The sequence below is a fragment of the Aptenodytes patagonicus genome, chromosome 7, assembly GCF_965638725.1.
Source record: "Aptenodytes patagonicus chromosome 7, bAptPat1.pri.cur, whole genome shotgun sequence".
Classification (NCBI taxonomy): domain Eukaryota; kingdom Metazoa; phylum Chordata; class Aves; order Sphenisciformes; family Spheniscidae; genus Aptenodytes; species Aptenodytes patagonicus.
The window spans coordinates 54,359,822-54,380,308 of NC_134955.1; the positions used below are offsets into that span (position 1 = coordinate 54,359,822).

The 20,487-nt window shown below is 39.8% G+C and overlaps 1 protein-coding gene across 4 annotated transcripts in view; it reads right to left on the minus strand.

The window, feature by feature from the left end:
- TTC7B (tetratricopeptide repeat domain 7B) overlaps window positions 1-20,487 on the minus strand; it is a 149,946-nt gene that overhangs the window by 122,971 nt on the left and 6,488 nt on the right. For 3 of the 4 annotated variants that reach the window (XM_076345269.1, XM_076345268.1, XM_076345270.1), the window contains exons 2-3: window positions 4,922-5,076; window positions 3,610-3,778 (exon numbers count right to left, since the gene is read on the minus strand). In XM_076345269.1, coding sequence (XP_076201384.1) covers window positions 3,610-3,778; window positions 4,922-5,076 — 324 coding nt within the window. Of the gene's footprint in view, window positions 1-3,609; window positions 3,779-4,921; window positions 5,077-20,487 lie in introns of those variants that run through there. The other variant, XM_076345271.1, reaches the window with a different exon arrangement.

Genomic DNA, 20,487 nt, shown 5'->3' on the forward strand with positions numbered 1-20,487 from the left:
AAAAAAATCTGCTTTTTTCTGTACTGCTTCTTAAAACTTCATATTAAAGGTATGACCCGCTCCTGTGACCTACTATCTTAAATGCTACTACAAAAGAAGGAAAGGCAACAGCTTCAGGGAGCCGGCTCCAGCAACATTCATACACCTGCTTTCAGGCCAAGACTTTGCCACAACGGAGTCATGCAAACCTGCCCATCTCCTCAACAATGTCCTCCTTTAATGCCCGTTTTTCTTTCCCTCACCACACCCTTTTGAAATAAGCTGGCACCTCCAACCATAGACATTTTGCTACAGAAAACAGTTTTATCAGACGCTTTTCCTCTGCTTTTGTGTCAAATGTAATTACAAGCAGATGCAGGGTAAATCTAAACAACAGTTCCAAGTAAGTATTCTCATGTTTCTGCAAATGCAAAGTAGCCCGTTGATTTGAAAAGCTCCATCTCCTCATTTCTCTGTTTTATGACATTTAAAAATTACCCTACTCAATTTCTTCAAGTAAGTCTTTGAATCTAAGAAAATTCTGTATTTAATATCAAAACTATGATTTTATTAATACCGCAACTATCCCACACACCTTCTACATAAACATAGAGAGTCATTACTCAGAAGCACAGCATCAAAATCAGTTCTTTCCTTAAAGTAAAGAAAACATTAGATTTAATCCAGAACTGGATTCTATGGGCACACACATTAAAAAAGAAAAAAAAAAATCAGTGTAAGGTCAAAAAAGTATGCCTGTCCGCAAAGTTAACCACACAGAAGACGACCATCCTCCACTACACTTCCATTTTTAACTTGTGAATTTGAGGAAATGGTGAAGAAAGGCAGGAAAGTATCAGAATTACACTACATTCAGTGTACTGTGTGGTAGTTATCTCCTCACAACTTTTGCATGAGGGATATCTAAACAGTGCTGAGTCCTGACCTATGCTAATCAAGTTTCTGAGGCTTTGCCTCATGCATCCCACTCAATCTATCACCTCTGAGGTTACAGAATGAAACCTCAGAGTGAGAAGGTAAGCACTTGGAGCTGGTCCTACCTTAAATAAAGAAAAAAAATTTAAGGCAATTAAAAACTACCATTAGTCATCTGCCCTATGCCTCTGTCAGAGGTAAGTACACCAGTTTCAGACCACTGCACAATAGGATACGAGACTGCAAATCCACTGGAACTGGATTTTCCCCAAACTGGCTTGAAATGGGGCAACTAAAACAGGTACCTTTAACTGCCTTTGTGCAGGTTGCCACACTGAACAGTGCAGCCGGGCTGATGCTTGCAAACAGGCAGCACAGACAGTCCCTCATTGCTTAATAACATGGCGCTATATTCATGACTGCCAAAGAAATAATATCTAAATATTCAGAAGAGTTTTATCTTTATATAATCAGGTTACCCTTGAACTTGCAAGCAGAAATACAAATCCTAGTGAAGCACAAAATCCCTGTAAGAATAACTTGTATTTAGTTGGGTAATACATACAAGCCTCAATCACCTCTGAAGAGACTCTGAATTCAGACTGAGCAGTTTTATAGTCCACTCTTACAAGGAGAAAGAAGAAATTCCAGGGGGAGTGGGGAAGAGGAGGAGAATTAACTGTACACTATTGGGAAGAAACATATGCTATTTAGCTGTCAATTACTCTAAACTTATCTAGATCTTGAATACTAAATTTAAGACTGCTCTGTGACTTCTACCTCATTCTAGAACACACAGAAGATGATATTCTCGCAACCTGCTACCATGGGAAGAAGGGATATTAAATTTAATTAATCTTCCATTCAAGCTGGAAACATAGTAGCAGAAAAAGATGATTCTGAACATGAACAGAACAACAAGAAAAACCCGAGAGTTTGCTCAGTTTGCTCAGGTAAACTGGTAGCCAGCCACCCAGTAGAAGTGACCAAACTAATGAAGTCTGATCAAGATTAGATCAGGCTTGATATGACAGATTTCAATGTTTAAGTATAAAACTTGAAATCAGAAGCAAAAAAAACCCACCATGTCTGGCAGAAGACATGCTGGTTTTCTTCTCTCTCTCCTTTTTTTTTTTTTTTTTTTTAAATAAGCTGAACCTACAAAACATTCCAGGGTAGAAAAGATACATATTTTACTATTTTTGAATAAATTATTTTTTCATTAAGTAAAATTAATAATACTAATCCTTTCTGCAAAATCGATGCCTTTACGTTTCAACTGTTATATATCCATATGAGATCAAATAAAACAGAGCCAGAAGAGTTGAGCTCTGGGAAAAATTCAATTAAATTACTGGGATTCCTTGGAGATATAAGCAAATTTAGGTACTTAAAGTTGATCAAGTCCAAGATTGCATTTTCATGGAAAGAACATGACAAATTCAACAGACATCCTCATAGATTTAAAAAACAAAACAAAAACCACAACCAAAAAACACAAAGCTGAGTGGAAGTCTACCCATACCAGACGTTGCCAAAAAGCCCACACAGATGCTGTATGAGAGAACTGGGCAGATTTACGTCATATATATGAACTCCCCATGTACTCCCTTCCCACTTTAATCTAAATATTGCCCAGATTTAGGAAGCAACCTTTTGTCTCTGCTACCAGTTAGTTCTCTTATTTCCTTGACATCTCTACAGAGAATGACTCATGCTTGTCTAACGTTTACTAAAGGACTGTGTTGGTGGAAAACAGTCACTCTCTTCCAAGACTAATGTTAGAAACAATCCTTGACCAGTTGTCAGTGAATGCTCTTGAAGTCTCTCCTAAATTGTGTTTGCTGACTTTGACACTCCTCTCGCCATAACAAAAGTACATATGCACACTAAACCCAAGCTTAAACACAGCAGACCAAAGCAAACATTTAGACACAGTAAATTCTAATAAACCTACCGCATACAAACTGCCACTTTCCTCAACACACTGACCCAGCTTACAGCCTATTAATGAGTTTTCTAAACTGAAGGGGCACTGCCACCTTAAGACACAAGGCCAGCATTACAATTTTCACTATACGAGACTAGTAAAAAAAAATTTTTTTTTAAATTAACTTCACTTTCTGAATTTTTTAAAAAAAGATATTCAGGTAAGAAAAATTCAAAAATAAAACTGTGCAAGAAATGCACCGCTTTAAGTCATTTTATCATGTTATTACTATTTTTCTCAAATAAGTAGCAATTTAGTTAAGCAATTTAGCTTAGGTTGAGCATTTTAACATTCAGTAAAAGGCATCACGGTGAATCAAGGGTCTCCAATTCTGTACACAGCAGCTGCAAAACTGCACTACTTTTGCAACTCTTAACTTTCAGCAATAGTGATAATACTTTCAGTATCTAGCCACAGTTATTGTGACATTTACATATTGAAGGACTTTTAAATACACACATCAAAAAAATTTGATTGGGTGACAGCACAGTTAGAATATTAATTAAGGTAAAAGTCTTGTCAACTTAGCACAAACTCTGAATAATTTAAAGGAGCCAAGCCATCCTCTTACTTATTTACAAATGTGGTACTCCACCACTGTGTTGATGATATGCACGCCAAAAATTTCTTTAACTTCAGACAAGATGTGAATTAACATTTTAAAAACTATTTCCACATTATTATACTGGAAAGAGCAATCTTACCTTTAGTAGAATATGCTTCAGCAATCATCCGTAGCCTATACGGTGGCACTGCAGCTAGCTGCAAGTCATCAACTCCAACTCTGGCATATGTGTTCAGAGCTTCTTTGTAATCACCTTCCACATAGTTTAACTTGGCCATAATTAGGTTAGCTTCTTGTAAGAATTCTGGCTAGAAGGAAGAGATATAAGAATGGTTCTTCTCCTGAGAAAACACACCTAATTCTTTCTGATAATTATTCGGTCCGTTTTCTGTATATATGCACTGTAGAAACCCTCAGGATATTTCTTGTAACAGAGCAACAAACCAACAAAACTCTGTCTTCATGTAATATCTGGGAAGCTTGCAGTAGGGGTTGAATCCACAAAATCTCACTCCACCAAGCTACTGAAAAGCATTCCAGTCATTTTGTATATTCACGTATTTATTTACACATGCACCAGAAATACCTCTGTCAGGATCCAGCTTTGCCAGGTGACAAAACTATTTAAAGGCAGCCTATCATTACAACCCCTCCAATGATTTTTTTCTAACACCACAAGCACAGTTGAAAATAACATAGCATCAAAAATTAATGATATATGTTCCACAGCCTATGTGTTTAATTTGCGTAATTTCAAAGTATCGGGGCAGAACAAATGTCTTGAAAAAAGGATTCATGGAAGAATGAAGAAAGAGAAGGAAGAGAAATTAATACTCCCACAAATCACAAGAAACAAAATGTTACAGATGACTGTAAAACAAGGGCCTTTTGATCTCTCAAAAGATGGACATTGAGTACAGAAAAGATAAGCTGATGTAGTAGCTACAATAATAGTTAAGCAAAGAGGGCCAGAATGGTTAAGAACATCAAAAGGTTATGACAGAAAATCGCTCTCAAGTATTAACCTCGCTTTCCACCCCTGCAAACATAACTTAAGGAACCTTTCCTGAATACTTAAGAGACTATTACAGAAATTTGTGAAATATTTTGCATTTTTCTAACATTTCTATTTAATGCACTACAAAGAACAATATAGTTATATACTCCAAGAAGAACTTCCACAAAACAGGTTGTAAATACTTCACATAAGCATCCCAGAAGTCAATGACAGTTTTCTTACTCTTCTAATGAAAGAAGATTTGAGAAATTTATCTGAACAAAAATCCACGAAGAAACAAAGAGCCATGAAATAGCATAGCGCTGATGATGTTCTGGGAACAGCAATGATAATAAAACACCACACAAGCACTTTCCACATTTTTCTCCATGATCAGCACAGTACTCCAGTCAATTTCAGCTTTTCTAATTCTTGCTCAGACTGACTTACATACCTTTAGGTTTCCCCTATCAAGTGCTGCCGTGAGATGTTTCCTGACCTCGGTCAGCTTTGGCCGGGGGCCCAGTGGACTACTACTCTGTTTAAGAGCATTTTCCTTCAAACATTGTTCTAGTTTGGACTCCCCAAGAAGAAGTTCTGCCATGTCATCTGTAAATAAAAGCAAACACATGAAAGATTAGAAATAATTTTATTTCACTAACACTTCAGTGGAGGTAGCCATTGCCTGAATTTTAAATACAAACTAAGCAAAACAAACACAAAGCATTCAGATTTAACACAAGTCACGTGGTACTTCATTTTACTTTTCAATTTATCTTTTACCTGCCTGATTCATTGTAGAATCAAGTGTCCTGTGTTCTAAGCTATAATGAATGAGAACATTCATTCTCAGAACCTGAAGTCAGTATTCTCCCCTTCCTCCTTAAAAAGCAACACTTCATTCAAAAGCCTTATGTAGCTTTCTGAATGTGACAAGATATACTTCTGATACTATATATACTATGTACTATACTTTACCAAAAAAAATGGTGTGTGTTTCACAAAATGCTTATTGTAGTTTCAAATATGAATAGAGAGATATTGGATTAATTTATGCAACTAGTTTTGGGTTACATGTCCCTCAGGAAGTCTTTGATCACCATCCGTATCTCAGCTGTAAGAATGCAGATATCACTCAGACCTTGTTAAGACTCCAGCCATCCCAAGTCTTCAGTATGAAAGTCCATTTCTCATCATTCTCCCTGTGTCTTAGAAGGCATACCACCACTTCTCAGACACACAGGTAGAACAGAATACCAGGCTGTCCAGCAAAGCTGCAGCTACCACGTTTGCCGAAATTCAAGAAACTAGTCATCCTCTACCTTGCCCTTATCCAGGAGCACTAAACTTAGTTTACTGAAACGTGTTGAGTAGTTTGTCTAGTGAGAAGAGAGCTGTAAAAGTCATCACCTCACTATCTGGGACTTGAAAAGCCCAGATCATGTCTTGCAAACAATGTCTGAATAACCCAAATTTGAACTAACAATAAATAAAAAAGATTTAAAAAAAGGGGAAAGGCAAAAAGCTATCAGAAAAGTACTCTCCGCCTTATAACCTTTAGCAGTGTCCTTAGAGGTTATGAGAAGGGACAGAAAGACCAGGACATGCAGAACTCAGTATTATTGTAGAGGAAAAGCTTTCCCTCAGGAACTATAAATGCTTCAGCATTATCTCACCTTTTAAGTACAGCAAATTTCAGTCTCGTGTCAGTTGGACTAGTATATGACCCATGTACAATGCCATTATACAGTAAGCTATAAGGACCAGTGCTGTCCTGTAACATGTCCTATCAAGTAGAATGACAAAAACCTAGAATTTTTTCTCCTTAAAACCTCCAGCTAACTGCTGATTCTTAAACGACAATTTCTTCAAGAGAGAGTTTAAGAGACCAGACAAATAGCAAAAGCATCAAGGGAGTGCTTATTTTTCTATTTATGTTTTTTATTTGGTGTTCTGGGAAAGACATCCATGGTAATCTGGACATTTATTTGTTCTCAACTACCATTCACTCACATTTTACTGTTTAAACACTACTGCAGAAGGGAAAGATCTCAGCATCTGCTTAATTTTCTGACTTTCAGACCATAGTTGTCAAATTCATCAATCTCAGATTTGCAGTAACAGTTCCATTCCTTTGCCCACCAAAGTTTCTCCTGATACTTCAGCTATACTCATCTCATCTCGAGATCAGACAACACCAAATAATCTGAATGCAGTCTTCCCTGTGTTTAGAAAACAAGGAGAAAAAAAAATTCTTTACTACAGCATGAGTTTTACCCATACATTATATCAGAGTACAATAGAAAGCAAGGAAAGGGGCAGTAGATTCTCTCAACATAAGCACTTGGAGGGACCAACACCAGGCTTTGGAATCCCTTGTCTACAGCCTCCATTCCTCTACGACCTTGTAGCAGCAGCAGCCACCAGCTCTGATAGTCGTGGTCAACTGCACTCTCCTAGGAAAGGGCCCAAGCCAGAGCACCCAGACTGCCTCCCACCCATAGCTATAGGCTGGGACTCTGGCAGGCTCAGAGCCTGCCTGAAGACTGGGTTGAGGTTGGCCAAAGGCAAACAATCACACTTTGCCCTCTGGAGAAAAGCAAGAGAGCCAGCCAGAAACATCCCTTTTTATTGCACCCAGCTCATCGTCCTGGACCACACCACTCATCTGTAATTCGCACAATTGAAAATTGCCATTTTTAATTTCCTCGGCTCTCAAAACTCCTATCATTTGAAGTTTCTTCTAAGATATTATACCTGAAATTTTAAATCCTCTGAGGAAATAAAAGTAGAGAAGGACCCAGTTCATTCCCATACATTCACAATGTTATCAGTATAATTCCATGAATTTTTGAAGCAATTTACACTAATTTTGCTACTCTTTCATTGAAGTCTGTTCAGCAAAAATGAAAAATAAAAGATATTTCAATGTACTAAGTGAAGAAAAAGAAATAAGAAACATACTTCAACATTAGGTCAGGCAACTCGGGATCATACCCAGTTGAGTTTTGAGCATTTCCACAGATTACAAAACCCCTCTGGACAACCTTTTCCAACATTTGACTGTTCTCATTGTGGAAATTTTTTCCTTGCTATCCATTCAACATTTCCCTCGTTGCAATTTTTGTCCATTGCTTCTGATACTTTCACTGTGCATTTCTGAGAAGAGGCCACCTCCGTACTCAAGGAGGGGGTGGGAGATGGCAGCAGTAGGATCCCCTTTTAGCCTTCCCTTTCTAAGATTTAACAAATGCAGCGCTCTCAACTGGTTCTCTTAGGTGACGTGCTTTCGCCCCCTTATCATCTTGGTGGCCCTCCACAGGGCTAACTCTACTATACCAATGTCTTTCTCGTGCTGGAGAGCCCAAACCTAGATACAATATTCCAGATGTGGTCTCACAAGTGACAAACAGTAGGGAATAATAATTTCTCTCAAACTGCTGACTACATTCTTGCTAACAGAGCAGTGTGCGGTCAGTCTTCATTGCCGCAAGGGTTTGCTGCCTACTCATGCTCCCTTTGTTGTTCACCAGGACCTTCAGACCCTTTTCTGCAAAGCTTCTTTTTAGCCAGTTGATCCCCAGGCTATACTGTTACAGCTATTCCTTCTCAAGTACAGGACCGTGGCATTTGCATTTGCTGAACTTCGTGAGTTTTGCCATTAGCCCACTTCTCCAGCCTGTTGAGATCCCTCTAAACAGCAGTCACATACTCCTCTCCAGTTTTCTATCACCCACAAAACTACTGAGGGTGCATTCTCAATGTCCACGTCACCAAGAAAAATACTAAACAGAGGCCCCACTTCTAATATGTCACAGACTGGATTTTTTTTTCTAACCTGTGATCAAACCTCTGAGCCCAGCCAGTTTTCCACCTATCACCTGTCTTTTCAATTGAGCTACAAGATACAGTATGGGGAACTGTGTCCAAAGTCTAGACAAAGTTGAAGCCAACAATATCCACTGTCCCCACTTTATCCATACAGTCAGTCACTTCTCGTCATCAAAAGCTATCTGGTTGGTTAGTCCTTGATAAACCCATGTCGACTGATCCCAATCACCTCCTTATCCTTCCAGCCAGTTTCCAGGACACGCTTCCTAATCTTCCCAGGGCTTGAGGTTAGGCTGATCATCCTGCAGTCCCTGGATCCTCCTTCTTGACCTTCTTGCAAACGGCCACATTTGCCTCTTTCCAGTCACCAGGAATCACCCTTGATCACCAGGACCTTTAAAAAAATGACAGTGTCCTTGCAATGACATTGGCCAGCTCTTTCAGCACTCTAACACAACCCACCTGGGTATCAAAGACTTGCATATGCCCCCTTTGCCCAACACAGTCATCCTCTGTCAGGGCATAATGCTTCACTTGACGAGACTTTTCCATCAAATGGAGTAATTTTCCATCAATATCAACAGATTTTCTGCAAGCACTGATACATATACTAAAAAGCACAAATGGTAGAGACAATTGTCACTTGCTGCAATAAAGCAAATTTTCCAAGAGAAGCAACATGCTAAAATGAGATTTTTTTATTTTTAAAGATGCTCAGCATCTATTTTGTTACAGTTTACTTTCTGCATGCTCTTTCTTTTCCTTCAAACAGAAATCTTAGCACAATTGATAAAAATCAACAGCTTGCGTAGCTTCAGTTTCAAGCTGCAAACTAAAAAGGACATTAAACTGACCAAATCTAAACCTGGTATTTTGGACCAAATCCCCTTTGTTACAGCCTTATTCCAAATTCCAAACTTCATTACATAGACACAGTATTATTATAAACAAATAGTAAAGTCAGATATTATGAGCACCATTACCCTGCTCAAAGATAGCTTTAGCATAGCACTCTGTAGGACTGCACTTTCTGTAACTGTTCCATCTCTCTGGAAAACAAAGAGTGTAAACTGCATGCACAGAAAAGACAGCTGGTTTTGTACACCAGTGCAAGGGAGGTTAGTCTTTGGTGTAAGGAGTTTAACACGTTCTGTGTGAAAGGGTCTCAGAGATCAGAGGCCTGCTCCAAACTTACAAAACTGTGGTTCAGAACATATTCACAGGATGCAATTATTTGCCTTGCAAAGAACAGGTGTCCGAGGGGTCCTTTCAGCACAGGTATTTTACTAATAATATTCTGAAGACTCCAGAGAGTGCTCCGAGTACACAATTTTTGTTTATGAGCCTCTTTAAAAAGGTGATTAAAATAAAGAGTGGGCCTTGAAAATAGTACTTGAGGTCAGCATAGTAATGTCCTACTTGGGAGAAGAACAATGAAGATTAATTTTGCTAATTGTATTTTTAAAGCTAAGTGGTGACTTAAAAACGGGTAAAAATACGTCAAACTGTTTACTTTAAGTTTTAAGGGATGTACAAGTAGATACTTCCTCCCTGATCTGTACTCATCAAAAGCAAAGTATTTCATTTAACAAGCAACATTCCTCTTTCCTTTTATTCAGTTTAACGCTTCGCTGAGCAAACTTCATTTCCAAAGAAGCTTGAGGAAACACAAACATCAAACATAGCAAGGAATCCAAATGACACTAAAACCAGTGCTTTAATGCAGGAGCTGAAATATCATCAAGGCTGTTTGCAATGAGTGAGGTCTATCATTGACATTCTTCAACACTTCAAATAGCAGAACTTCAAACATGCCAAAGAAGGAAGTACCACACATGCCTTCCCTTTCATACACATTCCTTTAAGTAGGTCTCAACATTTGGTGGCGAGTGGCATCCCACAGGGGTCTGTATTGGGACCGGTACTGTTTAATATCTTCATCAATGACATACACAGTGGGATCGAGTGCACCCTCAGCAAGTTTGCAGATGACACCAAGCTGAGTGGAGCGGTCAACACGCCAGAGGGATGGGATGCCATCCAGAGGGACCTGGACAAGCTGGAGAAGTGGGCCCGTGTGAACCTCATGAGGTTTAACAAGGCCAAGTGCAAGGTCCTGCACCTGGGTCGGGGCAACCCCTGGTGTCAATCCAGGCTGGGGGATGAAGGGATTGAGAGCAGCCCTGCCCAGAAGGACTTGGGGGTACTGGGGGATGAAAAGCTGGACAGGAGCCAGCAATGTGCACTTGCAGCCCAGAAGGCCAATCGTATCCTGGGCTGCATCCAAAGAAGCGTGGCCAGCAGGTCGAGGGAGGGGATTCTGCCCCTCTACTCTGCTCTGCTCTGGTGAGACCCCACCTGGAGAACTGCATCCAGCTCTGGAGCCCTCAGCATAAGAAAGACATGGACCTGTTGGAGAGGGTCCAGAAGAGGGCCACAAAAATTATCAGGGGGATGGAACACCTCTGCTATGAAGAAAGGCTGAGAGAGTTGGGGTTATTCAGCCTAGAGAAGAGAAGGCTTCAGGGAGACCTTCTTGCAGCCTATCAGTACTTAAAGGGGGCTTATAAAAAAGATGGCGGCAAACTTTTTAGCAGGGCCTGTTGCGACAGGACAAGGAGGAATGGCTTTAAACTAAAAGGGGGTAGATTGAGACTAGATATAAGGAAGAAATTTTTTACGCTGAGGGTGGTGAAGCACTGGAACAGGTTGCCCAGAGAGGTGGTGGATGCTCCATCCCTGGAAACATTCAAGGACAGGTTGGACGGGGCTGTGAGCAACCTGATCTAGTTGAAGATGTCCCTGCCCACGGCAGGGGCGTTGGACTAGATGACCTTTAGAGGTCCCTTCCAACCCAAACTATTCTATGATTCTACGATTCTATGAAAATTTCTTCTGGCCCACACTCCTGTAACAAGCATTTCTTTAAGTAAGTTAAATACAGTAGCTCTATCTTTATGGAGAGACAGGTAAAAAACACAGCTAGACTGTGCACCAGCTGCCAGAGATGTTTTGTTTATATAAACTGCAAAATTGTCATGGAAGCATGTGAAACAACTAGTTTGGATGGTTACAATAGATTAGCGGATATCCTGAAGAACAGGTTAGACACTAAGGAGAAAGAAAATAAACCTTGCACTGTTAGGTGTGAAAATGCATTCCCTGAGGCATGAGGATTCTTAAAACGAAGTGCTGAAACCACCCCTATTACTAAAGGGGAAAATAATCATTTTGCTTGTAACCAAAGAACAGCACTGGCACATGCAAGAGCAGAGTGTAGCCATACTCCAGTTGCTCAACAGCTGCACCACAGAAAGAGGAAGACCAGCTCTAGAAGCTCCAATTGTCACCCATTTGTGGGGCCGCAGTAGAACAAGACAGGCACTGACACAGACCTAGCACTTCGCAGAATGTTTGTAAGATTATTATTCTCTTGTACACAGCAGAATTTCTCACGCTGGGGAAAGTAAGAGTAAAGAAACAAAAAGCCACCTCTAGAAAGTTTAATTTAGTCTCTCTCTCTCTCTTCCCTCTCTCATCCTCCCCCCTTCACCCTAAGATAAGTTTCTCCTCTCTGACAATGACTTGAAAAAAAAATTATATTGTCTCTAAAGACAGGACACAAGCAAGAGCAAAGCCTTAATTTCATGCTGGCGCATACTCTTGAAACTATCCAGACACCTTAAGATGAGAATCAAAGTAGTCCATAGCACCCAGACATTTTGTTCCCATCATTGATGCAAGTTAGAGAAGCTAATGATCCATACACTAGCTAGGGACGGTCACAGTGCAGCAACATGTATTACACGTACTTTCTTTCAGAGTAAAGGTGAGAGAGGAGAAAACAACAGCCGCAACTTACACACAGATCTGATTAAGCATCAAAACAAAAGCTGTTCTTCTAGGTCACCCATATACAGCACAACTCACCCTTTCCCTGTACCATTGCTGTATATCATGAGACACAGCACCATATGAGAAACAGTTACTGTCAGATTGGCTTTCATCATGGAAGTGCTGCACTCGCTCAGCTGCTGGTGACCAACACCAGAAGACAACAGGTCACAGAATGCAAACCATAGAAGTTACTGCAAAGCAGGATTTTCATATTTACCAAGTCACTCATCTGCTAAGTCAGTCGGTCGGGGCCAGACATGGGCAAGAAATTTTTAAATCAAATTATGACTGAGGGAGTGCTTTATTAACAAAGCATTGGCTCGAAGCATGTCAACCATTCTGTGCCAGTAAGATCGAGCCTCAATGGTGCTTATAACAAAATTCCAATTACATGGACATTTCTGAAAGAAACCATTTATGAAACCATAGCTCTAGCAGAGTTTTTAATCAGTTTTAGCTATCCCTTAAGTCATCCTGAAATAACGTAAGTAATGTATGAGAAGAAATTGCTTTTCTTTTTCTTCCAGCACAGTATGAGTGATCTAGATTATACTCTTCTATAAGACACTTTATAAAGACAGGATTAAACTGTGTAAAGTTTTTAGATACCTTGAAGTCTACCGTTCTTTCAGCCAGTCTAAATAGATGTTTCAGAAGAAAAAAAAAACATTAGTAAACAGTTTCAATACCATGAAAACTAGTTTCCCACTTTTAGAAAATTGGGATAGTTATGGATCAATATAAAATTCTTGATCAAAGGCAACACTCCCTCTTATTCACCCATTCCTCTGCTGAAGAGTTCATCAACAATTAGTTAGTAGAGTTAGGGGATATTTGATGACTTATATCACAACTGCATTGCAGAACCATTTCCTAACTGGAGAAGGACAGCCTAGCTTGCCCATCTGTTTCTGCAAAATCACAGTATCACTGAAATAATCCACCTGCCTAATAGAATGTCCTCTGCCTATAATCAAAGACAAGTCTGAGCACATTGGAACTGCAAGACAAACTGAAGGTGAAATATCCATTTCTGTTAGTACTGGAAGCAAAAGCAAAAAAACCCAGACACATCTACATATGCAAGCTGTTTTCTTTCAGCTTAGAGAAAGCTTAGACACAGTCATACAAAATGTCTTGAGAAGAACCTTGTGCAAACATAGCTATCCCTCTTTGCAATATGGATCAGCCCTAACCACCTTCAAAATGAGAATAAAGGCTGGCATAAATATGGGGTAGGGGAAAAACCACACATGATGACATGTCTTTGTACAATAGTGTCTAAAAATATCATAATGACAGCTGCTTTGCTACTTGATTTTTAACATCTGCTTGTTGAAGCAAAATTGTTACAACACTGTTAGGATCCGAAGCAGTTACTCGCAGAAAAACAGTGAATTAAAACAGAGGATTAATCTTCATTTATCCTGGGTCAAGAATGATGAATACTTATTACTATTAGCTTAAAACTATGGTCCATCTTGAATCATCCACTGAATCACATGCTAAAATACAAAATAATCAGTTTTCTGATGAATGCTACCACAACCTCCAGGCATTCATTGAAGAACCCAGGGGTTGTTAGCAGGCTAGGTGAGAGGAATATCTAGCTCTAAATTGCTTTCTAAAAGTAAGTTTAGGGAGAAGGGGAGAGAAAGGAAAGCATGGCAACACTGCACACAGCTCAGAAAAAAAAAAAAAACCAAAAGCCCTAACTGAATACAGATTAGAAGCTCTGTCTCTTGCCTGCAGAATCTCTCTCCAAGAGGTGACTTTGAAAGTTCATTCAATTCCAGAGTACACCAAGATACATCCATAGTGAATGATTAAGTGTTCTCAACAGAACTAATGAACCTGCTACCTGTTGTTCTGTATAGCTACTTCGTTCAAGTATTGCTTTTCTTGTGGTGGTTCAACAGTCTTGGATAAAAACCAAAGCAAAACACTGAAGGTTATCTAGGCCACAACTACTATCTGTGTGGTTTCTCAAGTGTTCCTAATATTAATGCAGAAAAGGTAATATTTTTTAAAAGGGCCTGAAAATTATTTATTTCAGTTGTATTTTTAACATCACAAGGAAATACTTGAAAGGTACAATGCAAACACGCCTCTCACAGATAACATAGTTGCTATCACCTCTGCGGCAACAACTATCAACAACCCTGCTCCTGGTATCAAGGCTCCATGCACAAGATGTTCCTCTGCAATGAAACATCCATGTCATATTGCTGTGATACACTGGCAAGAATACCCACGATCCTGTGCTAACAAAGACAGTTACACATTATGGGGCCTCAACAGCTCAACATCTAAAGGCAAAAAGAGTATGGGGAAAACCAGTGTTTTCTTCCTCATACACCAAACGGCATAGATTAAAAGAAGTATTTTTAGTATTTCGTTTCACTCTCTTCTGAATTACACAGCTGCAAGAAAAATGTGCAGAATTAAGAGAAAATCTCCTACCACAAAGCTTTAAGCAAAGAGGCTCAACCCCAGACTCAAGCCCTGAGGATCTGAATTTGAATAGGAAGTATTTAGGAATAGGAAATATAGAGCAAACTAGTTACAGAATCTGAGGTGACTGGCCAAACAAACTTTAATCTTTCCTTGTAAGCAAGCAGATAACAAATCTAGAAGCATGCTGTATCACTTCACCCACTCTCCACCAAAATCTTCAGTATTTCAGGTAACATATTTCAGACTCTTAAAAAGCACAATTGTCTGAATGCACTGAAGTCAAAAGATCACGGTTATCGTTAGCTCCAAATGAAGATACTGCATGAGGTGAGATCAATTAGATGAAGCATGGAATTGCCAGAACAGAAGACGCTGCTGCTTCACCTGCCCTGTATTGGATTCCAGAGAGAGAAAGAAATAAAAAACTCAAGTCTTAACTCAGAACTAAAAATAAAAAAAATTTAAATAAGCAGGGGGGGAAAGGGTCAAGGGGTAAAGAGGACAAGTATGAGATTTCCAGTATCCCAATAGGACCATAATTTGACATGCAGGATTCCAGCAAGTTGAGACTTGCCTTGTAATCTCTGTTCTGGTGCTTCAAATCTTCCCAGAGGGAAACTAGCTTGGGAGTGAGAAAGGAAACTCCTCCTACTCAATCCCTAAAACTCTTATTCTCTCTAAAGGTAAAACTGAAGGCTCTGAGTACCTGAAGGACTGCATGTTGCATTATTTTGAGAGGACTTTTCCTCACATTTCCTAAAACATGTTGGATTATCGTTATGCCTAAATCTGAAAAACAAACTGAGGAATTTTTATCCAGGAGTAGGATGCAGCAAGAAGGATCCCGAAGGGGTCAATTGCTCCATGTAGTACCTAGACAAAAATTTCAGAGTAAAGTTTCTGTAAAAACAGCTGAAGAGGAGAAAAATCTTATAGCACCCCACAGAACATTTATTAAGAAGGCCATTTTGAAAAGGAGCTTTCTTCCAGAGGAGAATCTGGAAATCCTGGATCCAGATCTGATTTCATATTCATCTGGCAGAAACAGCATGAAACGTGTTTTCTAACTGGGAACAAGTTGACCATACACTTAAAACAAAGACATTTGCTTTGTTCATGATGCACGTAAGAGTTATTAAGAGCACTGGCTGTACCTGAAGAGGAATATTGGCAGAAGTCTCCAAGTACCTGTTCAAGTAACTCTGACCAGAAGTTACTTAAATTAAGATGAATGCTAAAACTAAACTTAGATTTATACAAGATTTACATTAAAGAAAAGAAAAACAATATATGGATATACAGATGTCACTTATAATTCCATCACTGACTACTAAGTAGCAAGAATTCACAGCATCACAGGGTGGCTGAGGTTGGAACGGACCTCTGGAGATCACCTAGTCCAACACCCCTGCTCCAAGCAAGATCAACTACAGCAGGTTGCCCAGGATCTTGTCCAGTCAGGTCTCTGGGGACAGCAGAAGAATAGCTAGAGAACATGTACAGACCAACAGGCACTCCTGGTAGAAAGGCTGCAGACTGATGCAGACGATACACATGTAAAACCAGAAGCAGAAAATACAGAGTCAGCTGCTCAAAGAAACTTAATTCTACTTATTAACACCTTTAATTATACACAGTCATTCACTCCTCTGCCTCTTAAGTACACAGAGGGCATGGCACCCTTTTACTCTGCAGCTATGCAGAATCTAGGCAATTTTCCTGCTTGACAGCCAAAACTCACTTTGAAGAAAAATATTATAGGCTTCCCAGACTATGCACATGCAAATTTACTTCCAAAGTACCTCTACTACAGAAATTTATTTTATGAGGGCACTTATTAAGAAGAACAGAAAACTGCAGCAATTGTTTCAAATCATATTATTTTTATGGCTTTTTTTTTTAATATTCAAGCTCCCAAATTTTGTGAATTGTTAAGACCATCAGAACAGTAAATAATCAAGCTGACATCCACAATGTATCATCTAGATTATTGATAAGTTTATGTTTGAATTAAACTTGGCCCATTCAGACAAATGCAATGTAAAACCAAGAAATAAGAATGCGGGTCATACCCAAGACTGGGAAGCACGAAGTGTGGGAAACAGAATCGCCATCATCTTCAGGTGTTTAACTGGGAACAGTTCTAGTAACCACATTGAGGGAGAATGATCAAAATTTAGCTTCTTTCCATTTATGTTTTGTTTAGGTTACAAAGAAGATCAAAGAGTGACTTGGAGAACAGGAAAAGCACACACTGTGATAGTTAGGAATTCTTTTCAGTCTTGTTTCTTGCCATGATTTGTTTGTCCAAGGACAAACCAGTTTTCCTGTCGCTACTAACAACAACAAAAAAACCCGACTAGAGACTATTTAGATGGAAGGCAAAACCAAACCATGTCATGGGGACAGTGGCTCTTGTCCATGCGCTACCAAACGGCTACATTGCAGCACAGTGCAAATTTGACAGATGATGACAATGGAATCCAACTTTTGTTCTCCCAAGAAGGTAAAGAAAATGGTTGACAAAAAAGAAGAAATAAGAGATTGAAGAGATCCTGACTCTGTCCAACCTCTTATACATCAGGAATACTTCCTTACTCCTAAACCTCACCATCTAGAGATTTTGGTTCGCACCTTCACTCCCTGGACATCTCTCTGTATTAATCACTGATTGATCGTCAGGTCAGAAGAGGGACATTTTTCATCTGTGGGATGACCCAAAGCTCAGATGAAAGCACACAGATGAGCCTCTGCTCCCCAAAGGGGAGACCTTGCAGTTCTCTACCATTTCCAAAAGCCAGTCACTCAAAAAACCAGCCTCTTCTTATCCTCTTCCCCACCCACTAGCTCCTGGGAAACCCCAAGTAAATTCTTGAAGGGCAGTAGCCTACACCTGTCACTCTCAGAGATGATTGTGTCAGGTACATAACCACCAGTTTTAAGACAGAAAGCACCTTTCAGCAACTTTGTTGTTTTCTTTTAAAAATTCTATCAGCAGTTCTAAAAGCAGTAGGTCCCCTACTTCTGCTTCTCCTTAAACCCAGCTCTAAAGCAATCCCATTAGAGCCTTGATTAATGCACAGCGTTTTCTCCCCATTAAGGCAAAGAGACTGTAATTAAATGGTACAAAGAAAAACAGAAGTGTGGCTGGAAGCTGAGCCCAGGCAAACCTGAATTTGAAATAAGGCACACTTGAAAGATAAGCAACAACTTGTTCACATAATTAACTGCAGAAAAAACAGGGGAGGGCCTTGAAGCTGTTGGTATTTTCATATCTTGGTTGCCTTTCCAGAAGTTTTATGGAGATAAAACAAGTTACTGGGCTCAGGTGAGCTACATTCAGGATTTGTCTAGAGCCAGAAGTGATTTCCCACCCACTTTTTGTGAAAGCAGCACAGTTTACACCTCCTTTTGGGAAGAGGAAGGATAAGTCTTCTGTGAAACCTGGCAACACCCTCCACCTCAGGATGATGCATAACTACGTAATAGTTGTCAGTTCCCCAGGGAGCTGTCTGCACCAGGGCTCCAGCACCTAACGAGCTCAAGGCTGAAAAGACTACTCCTTTATTCTAATAAAGGGGAAGCTCTAATTCATACAGCCAAGGAAGTAACCAAAACAGAACAACAATACACAATTTCAGATTAAACGCTTAAACAGGGAACATAACAGTGGAAGAGCAGCATTTGCCAAACACCTTAACACATAAGTCCTCTTTTATTTCCTCCTTTCCTTCAGTACAGCTTAAACATTCAGGATCTACTGTCATTATCAAAGAAACAACTAAGTATCTGCTAGGGTCAGATCCTGATCCTCTCCTCTTTTCCAGACAATACAAGCACACGTTTCAAAGTCCTTCCTTTGCTTTATCGCCCTTTACATGTTACACATCAGAAACATCAGCTGTAGAGCAGCTGTATCAAAACTCGAGTTGTTGATTAATCATTGTTAATATGCCATCTCTACAGAATACTAATGTGGGTGACAAACTTAGTAAGAGTGCTTAAGCGCAGCTTTCTTCCTACTACAATATTACAGATTTTACAGATTTCTTATGTGATAATTCCACAGGCAGTGACTGAGATAATTCTAAAGACAGAATGAATGATTTGATGAAATACTTGATTCTGGCCTTAAGATTTATGGCTCTATCTCCAGAGGCCAGTCTATTCTGTGAACTGAATGAACCAAGATCCTGTTGGAAAAAAACAGCATACACACTATAAAGCTCTAGCAAAATCTGTAAAAAGGAGACTTAAAATTACTTTACAACTACATTAAAAAAACCCACCACCTTTCATGCATTCCCTTCTCTTGAAGACAATATGAGATTATAGTAAAGGATTTCTGGTTATGCATACACATTTTGAGTGGAATCATACCAATCACACACAGATCATCAGTGGGGTGGGAACTTGCAGAAACTCATGCAACATCTCCTGAAGCAACAGAGCAACTGATAACATCTCTGATCAGAGCAGCTTACTAATAACTGCCACTATGCATTCTGCCACACATTTGCTGACACCAGGGAAACACCCAGATTCAGCACTCTTCCTCCAGAGCATGGAGCAGAGATCAAATGCTCTCCAATGATTAAAGGTCTTGCTACCAACAAACATGGCACTATTAGCCCGACATCCTCACTCCCTCCAATTTGTCTCAACATCCTGCCACTTTGCCTTTTACAAAGTTATTGTCTTCAGTCGCTCCTTATCAGACCACCATTGTCTTCAGTCGCTCCTTATCAGATCACCAATTAAATTGTGTTCAGTGCAGAGAAAACTGCAGAGAACTTAACCATCAAATTCTAAAATCTGATTACTTACAAGACAGATTTGTGGGGAAGGAGAATGGCCCAGATTTGGCAGAGAAGGAGAATGGCCCACATTTGGCATGGTTAGGGACCTTCTGCACCCTTCTTTACTACCATGCAAATCAAATTCAAACAAAAGTTACACCAATGATCCTGAATTTATACTAATGAACTTATTTCCCTATAGAAAAGTTAATGCTAACCTTTAACCCTTGAAGTTAGGTTAAAGGAACCTAGAGCAGCTATAATACAGACATATACCATATATACAGACATATACACCGATGAATCAGGCTACCATTTCTTCTTATAACTTCACCAAAAGGGTTGTCAAGGATGCCCGGGGAAGTGGTTGAGTCACCATCCCTGGAGGTATTTAAAAGATGTGTAGATGTGGTGCTTAGGGACATGGTTTAGTGGTGGACTTGGCAGTGCTAGGTTAACGGTTGGACTTGATGATCTTAAAGGTCTTTTCCAACCTAAACAATTCTATGATTTTAAACAAAGCATCAGAGTGCAACCAACCCAACGTTAATATATTGAGATGTCTAATTTCTAAAATAATTACATTCATAATATATGGAAGTATCCTTATGAATGTAAGAAGCTATAAGCTCCAAATACCCAGAAGTACTTAGTTCATTCCACTGAATGAACTTTCTTCCAGTGGGAGAGGAAGAAAGTTCCCCTCGCCTTTGCCCTTCACTGGCTGCTGCCACTGTTCATTTTCCACCAGCTGTTATACTACTCTTCAGACCCCTGTGGGAGGCAAATCAGCTCAGTAAGCCAGCAGAAACTAACCCCACAAAGAGGAGCTTAGAGTTTTCTGCTGGCCCAGCACAGTAAGTCCCACCCCTGGTGTTCATCAACACAAGGGAGAGGCCAGGAACACGTAACCGGGAGAAACTGCATACAGAAGGAGCAGCTTGAGTAAAGGTAGGAAGAAAGAGCTCCTCCACACAATAGCAGCAAGGTGTTAGACCAGCTTGGTTACTTGTGAAATCATACTGACTACACTAGC